General features: G+C 50.9%; 1 protein-coding gene across 5 annotated transcripts in view; it reads right to left on the bottom strand.

Moving 5' to 3' along the window:
• NCAPH2 (non-SMC condensin II complex subunit H2) overlaps positions 1-14472 on the bottom strand; it is a 32963-nt gene that overhangs the window by 963 nt on the left and 17528 nt on the right. For all 5 annotated transcript variants that reach the window (XM_083572822.1, XM_083572824.1, XM_083572823.1 and 2 more), the window contains exons 13-20: positions 13192-13299; positions 10942-10995; positions 9411-9484; positions 7859-7967; positions 7495-7563; positions 5817-5872; positions 2766-2867; positions 1720-1869 (exon numbers count right to left, since the gene is read on the bottom strand). In XM_083572822.1, coding sequence (XP_083428948.1) covers positions 1720-1869; positions 2766-2867; positions 5817-5872; positions 7495-7563; positions 7859-7967; positions 9411-9484; positions 10942-10995; positions 13192-13299 — 722 coding nt within the window. The remainder of the gene's footprint in view (positions 1-1719; positions 1870-2765; positions 2868-5816; positions 5873-7494; positions 7564-7858; positions 7968-9410; positions 9485-10941; positions 10996-13191; positions 13300-14472) is intronic.

Genomic DNA, 14472 nt, shown 5'->3' with positions numbered 1-14472 from the left:
TATTATTATTATTATTATTATTATTATTATTATTATTATTATTCCCAAGGCGCAGTTAACAATAAAAAAGTAAGAACCTGTTCACCTTTTCCTACATCACTACAGAGAGATGATCCACAGTTCCTGTGGAACGCCCTCCCATCAGATGTCAAGGAAATAAACAACTATCTGACTTTTAGAAGACATCTGAAAGCAGTTCTGATTAGGGAAGCTTTTAATGCTTGAAGTTTTATTCTGTTTTTAATGTTCTGTTGGGAGCCGCCCAGAGTGGCTGGGGAGGCCTGGCCAGATGGGTGGGAGATAAGTAATAAATCAATCATCATCATCATCCAGTCCAATCCCCGGCAATGCGGGAATTCATTTGCCCAACGTGGGGCTCAAACCCACGACCCTGAGAGAGTCCCGTGCTCTACCAGCTGAGCTAACCCACAGGATACAATGTGGAACCAGGGAAGCTGCCTTCCACCATGCGAGTCCCTGGAGTCCGCCTAGCTCAGTATTGGCCACACGGGCAGGCAGCAACACTCTTGGGGATCCCAGACGTCTCTCTCCCTGCCCTACCTGGAGATGTCACCAGGGAATGAATCACAGAATCTTAAGAGCTGGAAGGGGCCCCTAAGGGTCATCCAGCCCAACCCCCGGCATTGCAGGAATCCCAGCGAAGGTATCCCTGGCAGGTGGCCATCCAACCTCTGCTTAAAGCCCTTTGTGGCTTAGGGCCCTTGTATTTACAGGACTGCCTCTCCTGGTCTGCCCCACAGAGGACCTTAAGGTCCATGAACAACCATAGTTTAGAGGTCCCGGGCCCTAAGGAAGCCAGACTATCCTCCCCCAGGGCCAGGGCCTTTTCAGTGATGGCTCCGACCTGGTGGAATGCTCTGTCCCATGAGACCAGGGCCCTGCAGGATTTAACCTCCTTCCGCCGGGCCTGTAAGGCAGAGCTATTCTGCCTGGCTTTCAATTTGAACTTAGCCTGATCTTTTATTCCCTTTCCTTCCCTCCCCCTCCCCTTTTATGAAGATCACCCGCTCTGGGATCCCACAGCTCATTCTCCCCTGGCCTCCTTGCTAGCCCAAGTGGGACTAATTTAGCCAGCTAGCCCTGGTGATCATCTAATGTTTATTGGATGGAGGTTCCACCTAAACTGATTTTTTATTTTATTGTTATTCACATTTTATACTGCATTTTATGCTGTTTTTGTATCACAATTAAGTGTTTTAAATTTATTGTTAGCCGCCCTGAGCCCGGTTTTCTGAACCGGGAAGGGCGGGGTATAAATAAAAATTTATTACAGTGGTACCTCGGGTTAAGTACTTAATTCGTTCCAGAGGTCCGTACTTAACCTGAAACTGTTCTCAACCTGAGGTACCACTTTAGCTAATGGGGCCTCCTGCTGCCACTGCGCCGTCACGCGATCTCTGTTCTCATCCTGAAGCAAAGTTCTTAACCCGAGGTACTATTTCTGGGTTGGTGAGTCTGTAACCCGAAGCATATGTAACCCGAGGTACCACTGTAGTATTATTATTATTAAATACCTCCAATGGGCCTGGGACCTTTGACCTCTACCCACCAAGCTGCAGCCCTTCCCCCCAAGGCTGGAAGGCAACCTGGCTACGATAGGAGAAGGGCAAAGGGGTGGGGTGGCACGCCCAGGTGGACCCCGTAACCCCCACCCACAAGAGGGCCCCCACCCTCTGGCCTTTGGCACGTCGTACTCACCAGCTGCAGGGAGGCCAGCAAGCAGCGGCAGACTTCGAAAGGCGGCTGCCCCGTCACCAGGCTGGCGAAGGAGTGCCACTCGCCCACTGTGCCCAGTTTGGACACCAGCATGTCCCCATAGCTGTGGATGTCCAAGGCTTCGTGCGATTCCTATGTGGAGAGGGGGAAGCAGGTTAGGAAAGTAGGATAGCGCGCACCCCGGAAATGATCTCTTTCAGCTTCTGCCTTCTGGAAGAAGGTACAGGGTCATAAAGACTAGGACTAGCCGCCTGAGAAACAGTTTCTATCCAAATGCAATTTTGGTTTTAAACACAGTGTAAGGTAGTCTTAAGCGACAAGGGTGGCGCTGTGGGTTAAACCACTGAGCTTCTTGGGCTTGCCGATCAGGTCGGCGGTTCAAATCCCCACGATGGGTTGAGCTCCCGTTGCTCAACCAGAGCAGCGCACGGAAACGCCGTTTATCTTCCTGCTGGAGCGGTACCTATTTATCTACTTGCACTTTGACGTGCTTTCGAACTGCTAGGTTGGCAGAAGAAGGGACCGAACAACGGGAGCTCACCCCGTCATTGCTGGGATTCGAACCACCGACCTTCCAATCCGCAAGCCCTAGGCTCAGTGGTTTAACCCACAGCGCCACCCGCATTAATAATTGCAGAAGGCAAACACACATACATTAAGTATATAAACCACATGTCTAGAGCAGTGCACGGAAACGCCGTTTACCTTCCCGCCGGAGTGGTACCTATTTATCTACTTGCACTTTGACGTGCTTTCGAACTGCTAGGTTGGCAGAAGAAGGGACCGAACAACGGGAGCTCACCCCGTCACGGGGATTTGAACCGCCGACCTTCTGATCGGCAAGCCCAAGAGGCTCGGTGGTTTAACCCACAGCGCCACCCGCGTCCCGACTCCTGCCTTACAGCTTCACAAAATCACTTGAGGGTGTTGCTGGCGGGAGATGGCTTAAGGTGTGGGACCTGGGAAATAGGCGGAGTCAGGCAGGCCTGGAGGGACACAGTTGCTGCCCCCCCCCAGCTGAGCCTCACCTGCTCCTCCAGCTTCGGGACCACCATCTCCTCCCAGTCTCGAACACGCCGGGACAGAACGGTCTCTCGGGCGTATTTCTGGGAGTGCGAGATGAACACTTCCTGGGGAGAGAAAAATAATAATAATAATAAATAATAACTTTTATTTATACCCCGCCCTCCCCAGCCAAGACCCGTCTCAAGGCGGCTAACACCAGGTATAAAAACAATGGATTAAAATACAACTTAAAAACAAGATTAAAATGCAGTCTCATTTCAGTAGAAACTCAAATCAAAAAAAATGTTGGGGATGAAAACATCAAATCAAACTTTTTGGGGATGAAAACATCAAATCAAACCAAGTGTCTTGTGCTCAAGATCCGCAGAAGGTGGGGTTCCGATCCTGCTCTGAAGGAGCGCTCTGGTCGCAAAGGCCAGAACTGGGGGGCTAGTGCAAAGCAGCCGTTTTTTATCCAACCTCTCTGATTTTTTTAAAATCCCAAACTGCTACTGCATAATAAGCCAGCAGAACACAACCCGCTTAGTAAACCCTCTCTTCTTCCTGGAGAGGCAAAGTAAATGGGAGGCAGAAAGTGGGGCAGCATCACCCCCCCAAAAAAGAGGCTGTTTCCAGATACTGCTTTCCATACACTTTGTCCTGTCCTCAGGGGTAGACTGCATCTGAACATGGAGGGCTCATTAAACAAAGGTTACCAGATTTTTTTCAATGAATCCGGTGACACTTCAAATAAATAAATACTACATAGAATCATAGAGTTGGAAGAGACCACAAGGGCCATCGAGTCCAACCCCCTGCCAAGCAGGAAACACCATCAGAGCACTCCTGACATATGGTTGTCAAGCCTCTGCTTAAAGACCTCCAAAGAAGGAGACTCCACCACACTCCTTGGCAGCAAATTCCACTGTCGAACAGCTCTTACTGTCAGGAAGTTCTTCCTAATGTTTAGGTGGAACCTTCTTTCTTGTAGTTTGGATCCATTGCTCCGTGTCCGCTTCTCTGGAGCAGCAGAAAACAACCTACATGTTCAGGACGTTGATGCTGCAGCCATGGCGGCGGCAGAGGGGCGGCTGCCACCTTGACCTCAACCGCCACGCTTCCCCTTCCTCCAAGGCTTCTATCTCCTTTCTCCCTGAGCCTGGGGAGCCCCTGAGTTGTTGGTTCTTTGGCGGTGGTGGTGGTGGGGAAGCGGTGCGTGGTGGGTCAGGCATGGAAGGCGAAGAAGGAGGGCTGAGAGCACGGCAGCAAGGCTCAGGCAGCGTGATGCCTCCCTTCCCATCAGAGCAAACCCAATCCCGTTCCCACTTTCCTGCAAGCAGCAGGGGGCAGGGATCTCTCAGGCAGCGCGATGCCTCCCTTTCCAACAGAGCAGTCCCAATCCCATTCCTACTTTTGTGCAAGCAGGAGGGGCTGGGATTCCTCAGCTGGGAAGGGAGACTTCCCGTTGCCTAACTGAGAGGTTCCTGCCCCCTCCTGCTTGCACACAAGCTCTGATAGGCAGCATGAAGCCTCCCTTCACAGCTTAGTTGCTGGCGTCAGGGAAGGTGGAGGCAGCCCGGAAGCTCCATCTTGGAGCCCCTGCACCACCATCATATGGGGACTTCCCAGCAGCTCCTGAAGCCAGCCAGAGCCAACTGCTCCGGGCTGCTGAGACTGCCACTGCTGCGTTTCCCGGGGACATTAGATGAAATCCGGGGACGGAATTTGTCCAGGGACTTATTCGCAAACCTGGGGACTGTTCCCAGTAAATGGGGACGTTTGGTAACCCTGCATTAAACTATCGTGGCCAATTGCCCCTGCTAGGCCCTCTCATCCAAGATTATCTTGGGCAATAGCTGCCCCCTGGACGGCTGGGGCTCTGGCTGCCTGTCTCAAGGGGTCCCCAGCATGGGAGACTGAAATAAGGCTTTCTGCAACACCAGCAGCTAGGATTTTACTAGCCCAGAAATGGAAAGATGAGAAGACACTGACCAAAGAAGAATGGCAAGAAAAACTGATGGAATATGCTGAACTGGCAAAGCTAACAGGGGAACTCAGAGAGACACGGACAACAGAGATTTCAAAAAAGACTGGGAACCTGCTGCTAAGATTATAATAGCTAAAAGTGTGTGTTTGGGGGGGGGGAGAGAGAAGAACATATATCCTACTATTTCTAAATAAACTGAGAAAATCAGGTCCGTAGTAACCATGATTAAGCTAACTCATTACAAAAGAATACATACAAACCAGCCTAACATATTTATGGAAAAACAGGCTTTTTTGTAATGTTTTGGAACAGTACATTTAATTATATTGTTCAACCTTATGCTGCTTTCAACCTGCTGTAACATTCCGAGTATTTACTCAAATTCTTTATCTTTGCTTTACAGTGGTACCTCAGGTTACATACGCTTCAGGTTGCACACGCTCCAGGTTACAGACTCCGCTAACCCAGAAATAGTGCTTCAGGTTAAGAACTTTGCTTCAGGATGAGAACAGAAATCGTGCTCCGGCGGTGCAGCAGCAGCAGCAGCAGCAGCAGGAGGCCCCATTAGCTAAAGTGGTGCTTCAGGTTAAGAACAGTTTCAGGTTAAGTACGGACCTCCGGAACGAATTAAGTACTTAACCCGAGGTACCACTGTATTTTATTAAGAAGTAAATTTTGAATTTAAAAAAAAAAACCCAGGGGAAGCAATAAGACGCGCCAGTGTGGCCCGGCTAGAGTCTAGGACGAGGGCCTGACACCATGGCTCAAATCTCAAGTCAGCTATGAAGTTCACTGGGTGACTTGGGCCAGCCATAATCTCTTGCGGCCTGGCCTACCTCACAGGATTGTTGTACAGTTAAAATGGAGAAAGGGAGAACCACGAACAGGAAAAGGCAGGATATAAATTCAGTAACAAGTGGTGGGAGACACAGTGAGGCCGAGCGGCCACAGGGCAAGGCTCTGAAATCAGGCAAGACCATCACCTCACTAAGAAAGATAATCAGGTGTGAGTCTGGCCAGTGTTTTGATGGGTGGCTGTTTGGGACCCACCTAAATGCCACGTGACCAACACACACATGATACGCACCACATTTCTTTGCACGTATTCCTCGTAGTTGATGGCAGGGGTGATGTCACCAAGATCTGTAAGCAAATGCAGAAATTAAGAGGTTCTCCCAAACGTCTCAGATTAGCTGTGGGCAACTGCCCTGCTTACATCCCACAACACCAAAAGCACCCCAGAAATAGCTGCAGGGGCCAGAGGCTGGAATCCCTTGCAGATGACCACAGTGCCTGGAGACAGGCATAATAATAATAATAATAATAATAATAATAATAATAATAATAATAATAATTTATACCCCACCCATCTGGCTGGGTTTCCCCAGCTACTTTGGGCACTGACTGGCAGCTGCTCCCCAGGTAGGGAGTCTCCCACTTGGAGATTAAATCTGGGGCCTTTGGGGTTCAAAATAGGTGCTCTGGATCATCATCATCATTTATTATCTATACCCAGCCACTCTGGGCAGCTTCCAACAAAATATTAAAAACACAATAAAATGTCAGACACCAAAAACGTCCCTAAACAGGGCTGCCTTCAGATGTCTTCTAAAACTCAGATAGTTGTTTATCTCCTTGACATCTGACGGGAGGGCGTTCCACAGGGCAGGAGCCACCACCGAGAAGGCCCTCTGCCTGGTTCCCTGTAACTTGGCTTCTCAGAGGGAGGGAACCGCCAGAAGGCCCTCGGCGCTGGACCTCAGTGTCCAGGCTGAACGATGGGGGTGGAGATGTTTCTTCAAGTATGGTGAAGGTGGACAAGTTGTGCGTTCATAGCCGTGACCAGAGGAGGAATGACGGCTGGGAGGAGCTCAGAGAGAAGAAACAGCACGGGGCATCTGCAGCAGCACAACCGGACGCCTTCACCTGCCCCAGCTGCAACAAAACATGTCTCTCCTGCATCCCCAAGGTGCATTCCTCCATTGTCTCCAGGCAACCACAGGTCAGAGCCTTCTCTTGATGGGGCCACACACTCACTGCACCCCCAGCACACTTCGAAGCCTAGGCTTCCCTGGTCACCACTTGGTGCAGGATAAATAATCATTAGGTATCTTTCTCAACCCGCAGCTGTGAGTTGTGCAAAGGGCTCTTTGGCACAAAGAACAGAAATAACACAAATAACTCCCCTGCGTGAGTGCCTAAGGGCTCCTGCCACTCACCACCTGGCCCAGGGCGGGGCCGGACAGGCCTCAGAAGGATGGTTGCCACTGCTGCTGTTGCTGCTCAGGAGGACTCGGAGCGGCACAGAGCTCTTTTTAAAATGTTCTTTTTTCCCTTCTGATTTTTTGTGGGGGTGGGGGTGGGATGGATGTTTGGTTGGGTTCGGGGATTTGTTTGATTTTGATGTGTTTGTAATTTTCATAGTTTTTTGTTTGTAGAAAAATAAGTACCAAACTTTTAGAAGACATCTGAAGGCAGCCCTGTTTAGGGAAGCTTTTAATGTTTAATAGGTTATTGTATTTTAGTGTTCTGTTGGAAGGTGCCCAGAGCGGCTGGGGAAACCCAGCTAGATGGGCTGGGTATATCATCATCATCTTCTTCTTCTTCCTCTTCTTCCTATTATTATCAGTTGCACAGTGCTGAACCCAAGATTTGCCCCCCCCCCGCATTACTCCACATTGGGTTGTGGGTTAACTGACCAGCTTCCAGCTATTCTTACAGCACAGCCCCCGGCCCAGCTAACAACGCCGCCTGCCAATTGTTACCTATCAGGCCAACTGGTGCCTCCTCTGCGGCTTCACCCTGGGGGGCGTCTTCGTGCTCCAGAAAGTCATCTGTGGACAGAGAAAGGTGGCGGTCGAGGCAAGTGTGACGGGGGAAGCGTTTGGGGAAAGGCTTGAGCACAAAGACTGTGGGCAAATGGGCACCAAGATTGGGTGAATTGGCGTCCAGAAATGTGGTTCCTTTGCCCCACTGGTTGCTTTAAACCAGGGGTGGGGGAGCTGTGTGGAAGGAGCATCGTGTGGCCCCCCATTGCAACGGCCAATTCTGGGCTGAAAATGGGGGCCCTGGTTTTGGGGGAGAGGTCCAAGAGATTCCTAGAGCTCAGCCCAGAAACTGTGGACAGACCTGCCCCTCCGACATCCAAATCGCCCATGGCGTCATTGTCGTCGTCATGCTCCTCTTCCTCCTCCAGGGCTTCGGGCTCCTCTAACCGATTGGCCAGCTGCGCATCTTGCTTCAGGGGGAAAGATAAAAACAAAAACCAGGCCTGTTTTTGCCACCCTGTTCTCACTCAGGGTCAGTCACTTTTCATGAGGTTTTGAGCAAAGCTTGCCTTCTCAGGTGGGAGCAGCCTTACTCTAGTCATTCATTTGCTGCGGTTATATCTGATTTTTTTATTTCAAGGTGGCACACACGGTTCTCTCTCTCTCCCCCCCCCCATTTAATCCCCAACAACAACCCTGTGAGGTAAGTTAGGCTGATACAGGCAGTGATCAGTCCAAAATCACCCAGTGGGTTTCATGGCTGAGTTGAGGATTTGAACCCAGGTCTCCTGGGTCCTGAGGGACGTGGGTGGCGCTGTGGGTTAAACCACAGAGCCTAGGGCTTGCCGATCAGAAGGTCGGCGGTTCGAATCCCTGCGACGGGGTGAGCTCCCGTTGCTCGGTCCCTGTTCCTGCCAACCTAGCAGTACGAAAGCACGTCAAAGTGCAAGTAGATCAATAGGTACTGCTCCGGCGGGAAGGTAAACGGCGTTTCCGTGCACTGCTCTGGTTCGCCAGAAGCAGCTCAGTCATGCTGGCCACATGACCCAGAAGCTGTACGCCGGCGCCCTCGGCCAATAAAGCGAGATGAGCGCCACAACCCCAGAGTTGGCCACGACTGGACCTAATGGTTAGGGGTCCCTTTACCTTACTCCTGGGTCCTAGCCTGACACACTAACCATTCCACCAGCACTGGAAATGAACTTAATTGCTCCCAAATATTAGACAAGGGACAGTAGCTCCTCTTCTCAGCCTGGGCCTTAGAAGGCTCTAGCGAGCTTCACAAGCATCTCCAAAACCTGGGATGAGAGGCAGGAGGGCACTGGGCAGAGATTCCTCTTGCCAGAGCACCAGGACTCCTCTTGCAAGAAGAGCACCAAGTATCTTGCATCAAATTTATGCACTACAGAAGCGGTGTTGTAGTGGTTGGTGTCAGGCTGGGACCTGGGTTCAAATCCCCCCCCCCACTCAGCCATGAAGCTCACTGTGTGATCCCGGGGGCCTATCACTGCCTTCTCTCAGCCTAACCTACCTCACAGGGTTGTTGTGGGGACTGAATATTGTATTATTTATATGATGTTAGCCGCTCTGAGCCCGGCTCTGGCCGGGGTACAAATAAAAATTTTTTATTATTAAATGAGGAGGGCAAGAATAATGCGTGTCCCACCTTGAGGAAAAATGCACTAGATAAACTTGATCATGCAGAGATGCTAGCAAACTGGACCACTTTTATGGGGATCAGAGAGGGCTCCCAACACAGACAACGCTCCCAGCTGCCACCCTTTTCTCCTTGCAAGTTGTGTGCCTATTAGATTGTGTTTCATCAGATTGCAAACTGCCTTGTCTGCACTGGCAGGAAATCAGGGGCAGCGAAGTTCAGCAAAAGCGAATGAATGAAAGGTCTCTCTCCTCACCATCCTCATCCTCTGCAGCTTCTTCTGGGCAGCCAAGCGCTCCTTCGCATGATTCAAGTAGAGGACTTCGAGATCTGTCCAGAAATGACAGGATCAGGAACAGGGTCTTCTACAAACCCCCCAGCTACAGCTTCTCTCCCCCTCCCCAAATCCCCTTTTCCTGCTCCCAGGCTCTGGGAAGCAGCTTTGCAAGGAGCCGCGAAAAGCCACTCTCTGCCCAGCCCTTCTTCTGCAGAACTTGCATTGCTGCTCCCCAGCTCCCTGCCCCGGATTCTTACGTGGCTGACTCCGGAATCCCTTTCCCAAATCCTCCCCAACCCAGCTTGGCCTCAGCTTAGCTCTCTTCTCAACTGTCTATACCAGGGGTCAGCAACCTTTTTCAGCCGCAGGCCAGTCCACCGTCCCTCAGACCATGTGGGGGGGCCCGAACTATATTTTTTTGGGGGAAAGAACAAATTCCTATGCCCCACAAATAACCCAGAGATGCATTTTAAATAAAAGCACACATTCTACTCATGTAAAAACACACCGATTCCCAGACTGTCCACGGGCCGGATTTAGAAGGCAATTGGGCCGGATCCAGCCCCCGGGCCTTAGGTTGCCTACTCCTGGTCTACACCCCCAACACCCAACCATCTCCCACTGCCCTTGACAGAGAAACGGCGATTCCTGCCCCAGATGTTGTGGGACTCCAACTCCCAGCAGGCTGCATGGCCAAGGGTCAAGGATGATGAAAGCCTGTCGTCTCATCTATTTTCAAGCTCTCTGGAGAGGGGCTCCATTGCTGCTTCTATGTTTTGTGCACATTTTGGTGCCGAAAAGATGCTCAGCGGCTGTGGCAGGGTCCCGAGACGCCTGCCTGCCTGCCCATGTGGGAACAGGTGCAGGTTTTATTAGTATGAATGGGCACTTGGTGTCCCACAGGCTGAAAGGCAACAGCTGGGATTTGACTAACCCTCAGCTGCCGTGTGTGTGTGTGCGCACGCGCGCAAGGAAATGCTGCACCCACCCCAAGGAGATTTTAATACTGAGGTCACATGAGAGCTGCAGAGGGGAGCACCCAAACCAATGGAGTCACATGACAAGAAACTTCAGGAAGAATCTTCTGACGGTAAGAGCCGTTTGACAGAGGAATGGAAAACCTCTGACGGTGGTGGACTCTCCTTCGCGGGAGGTTTTTAAGCAGAGGGTGGCCACCTGTCAGGGATCCTTTAGCTGAGATTCCTGCATTGCAGGGGGTTGAACTAGATGACCCCTAGGGGATCCTTTCCAAACCTAGGATTGTATGAGAGCAATGCCCAAAGACTATAAACTGGACTGCATGAAGGAGAGGAGTCTGGAAGATGCCCAGAGTGGGGCCCAAAGAAGTGCAGAGACTGCTTTGATATTTCTAACTTGCTCCCTGCGGCTTTGTTTGTTTCGTATTAAATGCAAAGTCAAGCATAAGCAAACTAACGAAGAAGGGAAGGCAAACCGGCAAAGGACCCAGGACAGTGACTTTCCCACCCACCCACGAGTTGCACCCACTCACCAGGGAACACGGGGCCTTTCTTCCTGCTTCTCTGGTTGCCAGTTCTGTGGTGCTCTGGGGAGAGAAGAACATGCTCAGAGGGAGACGGCAGAGGTTCTCTGGCTCAGCAGCCCTCCCTGCTCCCTCCCTCTCTTCCTCGTCAAGGTGGCACAGATGCACTTCCAAGGCCAGGCAAAGCGTCAGGTCAAAGGGCAAGACGATGCTATGCAAGAACCTGGCATTCTTCCACCTTCGCCGTGCTATGCAGCTGGTCCCTTGCCTTTCCCACCCTGACCTGGCCACAGTGATCCATGCAACGGTCACCTCCAGGCTTGATTATTGTAACTCGCTCTATGCGGGGCCTCCCTTGAAGCTGACCCAGAAACTCCAGCGGGTGCAGAATGCCGCGGTGAGGGGTCCCTGCCATGGGATCACATTCATCCAGTGCTTTACCAACTGCACTGCCTCCCGGTGGAGTACAGGGTCAGGTTTAAGGTGCTGGTTTTGACCTTTAAAGCCCTATACGGCCTAGGACCCTCGTACCTATGGGACCGCCTCTCCTGGTATGCCCCGCGGAGGACCTTAAGGTCCAAAAATGACAACACTTTGGAGGTCCCAAGTTGCAAGATGGTTAGATTGGTCTCAACTAGGGCCAGGGCCTTTTCAGTACTGGCCCCGACTTGGTGGAATGCTGACTTGACATCTTTCCGCAGGGCCTGCAAGACAGAGCTGTTCCGCCTGGCCTTTGGTTTGGACTCAGTCTGACCCTTATGTTTCCCTCCCTTTCTGGTTTTGATCTATGAGCTACTATTAAAATGAGGTTGCATTTTAAATTGTATTTTAACCCGTATTTTAAATTGGTTCCCCCCCTCCCCATTATGTTTTTATTGTGAGTTTACTGATGTTAGCCGCCCTTAGCCCGGCTCTGGCTGGGGAGGGCAGGGTATAAATAAAAAAATATTATTATTATTATTATTATTATTATTATTATTATTAATTTATTATTATTATTATTTAACAGAATCTCTTTAGCGCCTCAGGAAAGGAGTTCCTCCTAGTCCTACCTGGGGATTCAACCCAAGATGCTCTGCTTGCAAAGTGACGGCGCTTTCCCTATGAGATGCAATAGAGGTGAATACTAAGAATGAGCAGTGAATACTAAGACAGGCAAACTAATGCCAGTGTACTGGAAGTAGCAAATGATTCTTCAACATCAGCTTCGTTGGACTGGTCGTGTTGTGCAGATGCCTGATGATCGTCTTCCAAAGCAACTACTCTACTCCGAACTTAAAAATGGAAAGCGTAATGCTGGTGGGTCAACAAAAGAGGTTTAAAGACTCTCTCAAGGCAAATCTAAAAATATGTAGTATAAACACCGACAACTGGGAAACACTGGCCTGCGAGAGCTCCAATTGGAGAACAGCCTTTACCAAAGGTGTCATGGGCTTTGAAGACACTCGAACTCAGGACGCAAGGGAGAAACGTGCTAAGAGGAAGGCACGCTTGGCAAATCCACACCGTGATCAACTCCCGCCCAGAAACCTATGTCCCCAATGTGGAAGGACGTGTGGATCCAAAATTGGCCTCCACAGTCACTTACGGACTCACTTTTAAAACCGTGTTTGTGGAAGACAATCTTACTCAGCTACGAGGGATCGCCGAAGAAGACGACTAAGAAGAGCTAGAACAGGATGCGACTAAATACCCGAAGCCACGCGCGAGAGGTTCTGTTTGCAGATTTCCCCCAGGTGCCTGGTTGGCCACTGTGAGAAGAGAAAGCTGGGCTGATCTAGCAAGCTCCTCTTCGGTTCTTAGGCCTTACCAGAAGCAGCACCCTCTGACCTACCGTATTTTTCGCTCTATAAGACACACTTTTTCCCTCCTAAAAAGTAAGGGGAAATGTGTGTGCGTCTTATGGAGCGAATGCAGGCTGCGCAGCTATCCCAGAAGCCAGAACAGCAAGAGGGATTGCTGCTTTCACTGCGCAGCGATCCCTCTTGCTGTTCTGGCTTCTGGGATTCAGAATATTTTTCTTCCTGTTTTCCTCCTCCCAAAACTAGGTGCGTCTTATGGTCTGGTGCGTCTTATAGTGCGCAAAATACGGTGCGTGGTGGGGGGCACAGGGGCAGAACAAGCGCATCCACAACTGAGGACAAGCTGCGTTCATGAATCAGAGGCTTCTTGGATACAGCAAGCTAAGGGCTCCCTCCGCCTTGAGGTGGCAAGGTCAAGTCCCACAGCAGCCCCACGCTCGCGCCCCATTGTACTCACCTGTGGCTGAAAACCAGGCGGTGAACTCCTGCAGCTTGCTGGGCAGCCTCCTCTTCCGCTTGGTGCCAGGCAAGTTCTCCAGGGCATGTGGCACCGTGAACGGCTTGCCTAAAGAGAGAGAAGCGGAAGGGGCTGCCCTCCTACATCGGCTCACAGGGGCAGAAACGGAGGTCCTCCCAGTCCCCAAAAGAACCCCCAGCAGTCAACAGCGAAGACTCTTCTCTTACAGGCTTCTAATACAGGCTTCCTCAACCTCGGCCCTCCAATGTTTTTGGACTACAACTCCCATGATCCCTAGCTAGCAGGACCAGCGGTCAGGGATGATGGGAATTGTAGTCTCAAAACATCTGGAGGGCCGAGGTTGAGGAAGCCTGTTCTAACACCTTCCTGGTTTCCCCTCCCTTTCCAGTATCCGTTGCGTCCCACAAGGGGACCAAGATAAAGGCCAAAGGCTGTCATGTGCCACCAGCGTTCAAAATTTGCCAGGCACATTTTGCACCCAGCTGTTGGCCTTTGGGACCAAGTGAAGATGCCCGGGGGCCAGGACGGTGCCTGATGTCTCCACCATCTGGAAGTGTATGCCTGGGGATCCTTGGATCTGGACCTTTTCACACACAGTAATACCACATCCTCTCAAATGCTATCCGTTATATCTGCACAATCAGAACGAATTTCAGGAACCAAAGTCGTGTTGAAAAACCGACTTTCGAGCTGTCTGGCCCTCAAATGGCAACGAAGCATTCTGTTTTGGCGACGGTAACCCTGCTTTAAGGAGCCATTTGGAGCATGCAGTCATACCGTGGTTTGCAAACGCCTTAGAGGAGTCGAATGTTTTGGCTCCCGAACAATCGAAAACCGGAAGTGATTGTTCTGGTTTTCGAACGTCCGACGCAACTTCCGCGGCCTCCAATTAGCTGCAGTAGCTTCCTGCAGCCAATCGGAAGCCATGCCTTGGTTCCCGAACGTTTTGGAAGTCGAACAGACTTCCAAAACGGATTCCGTTCAACTTCCAAGGTGCCACTGTATATCTCAGTTTCTAACACTTCCTGCCACAAACGGTGGACTCTCCTTCATTGAAGGTTTTTAAGCAGCAGTTAGATGGCCCTCTGTCAGGGATTCTTGAGTTGCGACTCCTGCATTGTAGGGGGTCAGACTAGAAGACCCCTGGGGTTCCTCCCATCTCGATGATTCTATGGAATAAGTTTTCTTAAGGAAACCTCAGGGGACAAATCTCTCCTCACAGCCCATTTGGGTCTAACTGATGGTTTTTCGGGAGGTGGG

The sequence above is a fragment of the Podarcis filfolensis genome, assembly GCF_964270895.1.
Source record: "Podarcis filfolensis genome assembly, chromosome: 10".
Taxonomy (NCBI): Eukaryota; Metazoa; Chordata; class Lepidosauria; order Squamata; family Lacertidae; genus Podarcis; species Podarcis filfolensis.
The sequence above is the reverse complement of the archived record's forward strand: the minus strand, read 5'-3'. Positions and strand labels throughout refer to the sequence as shown.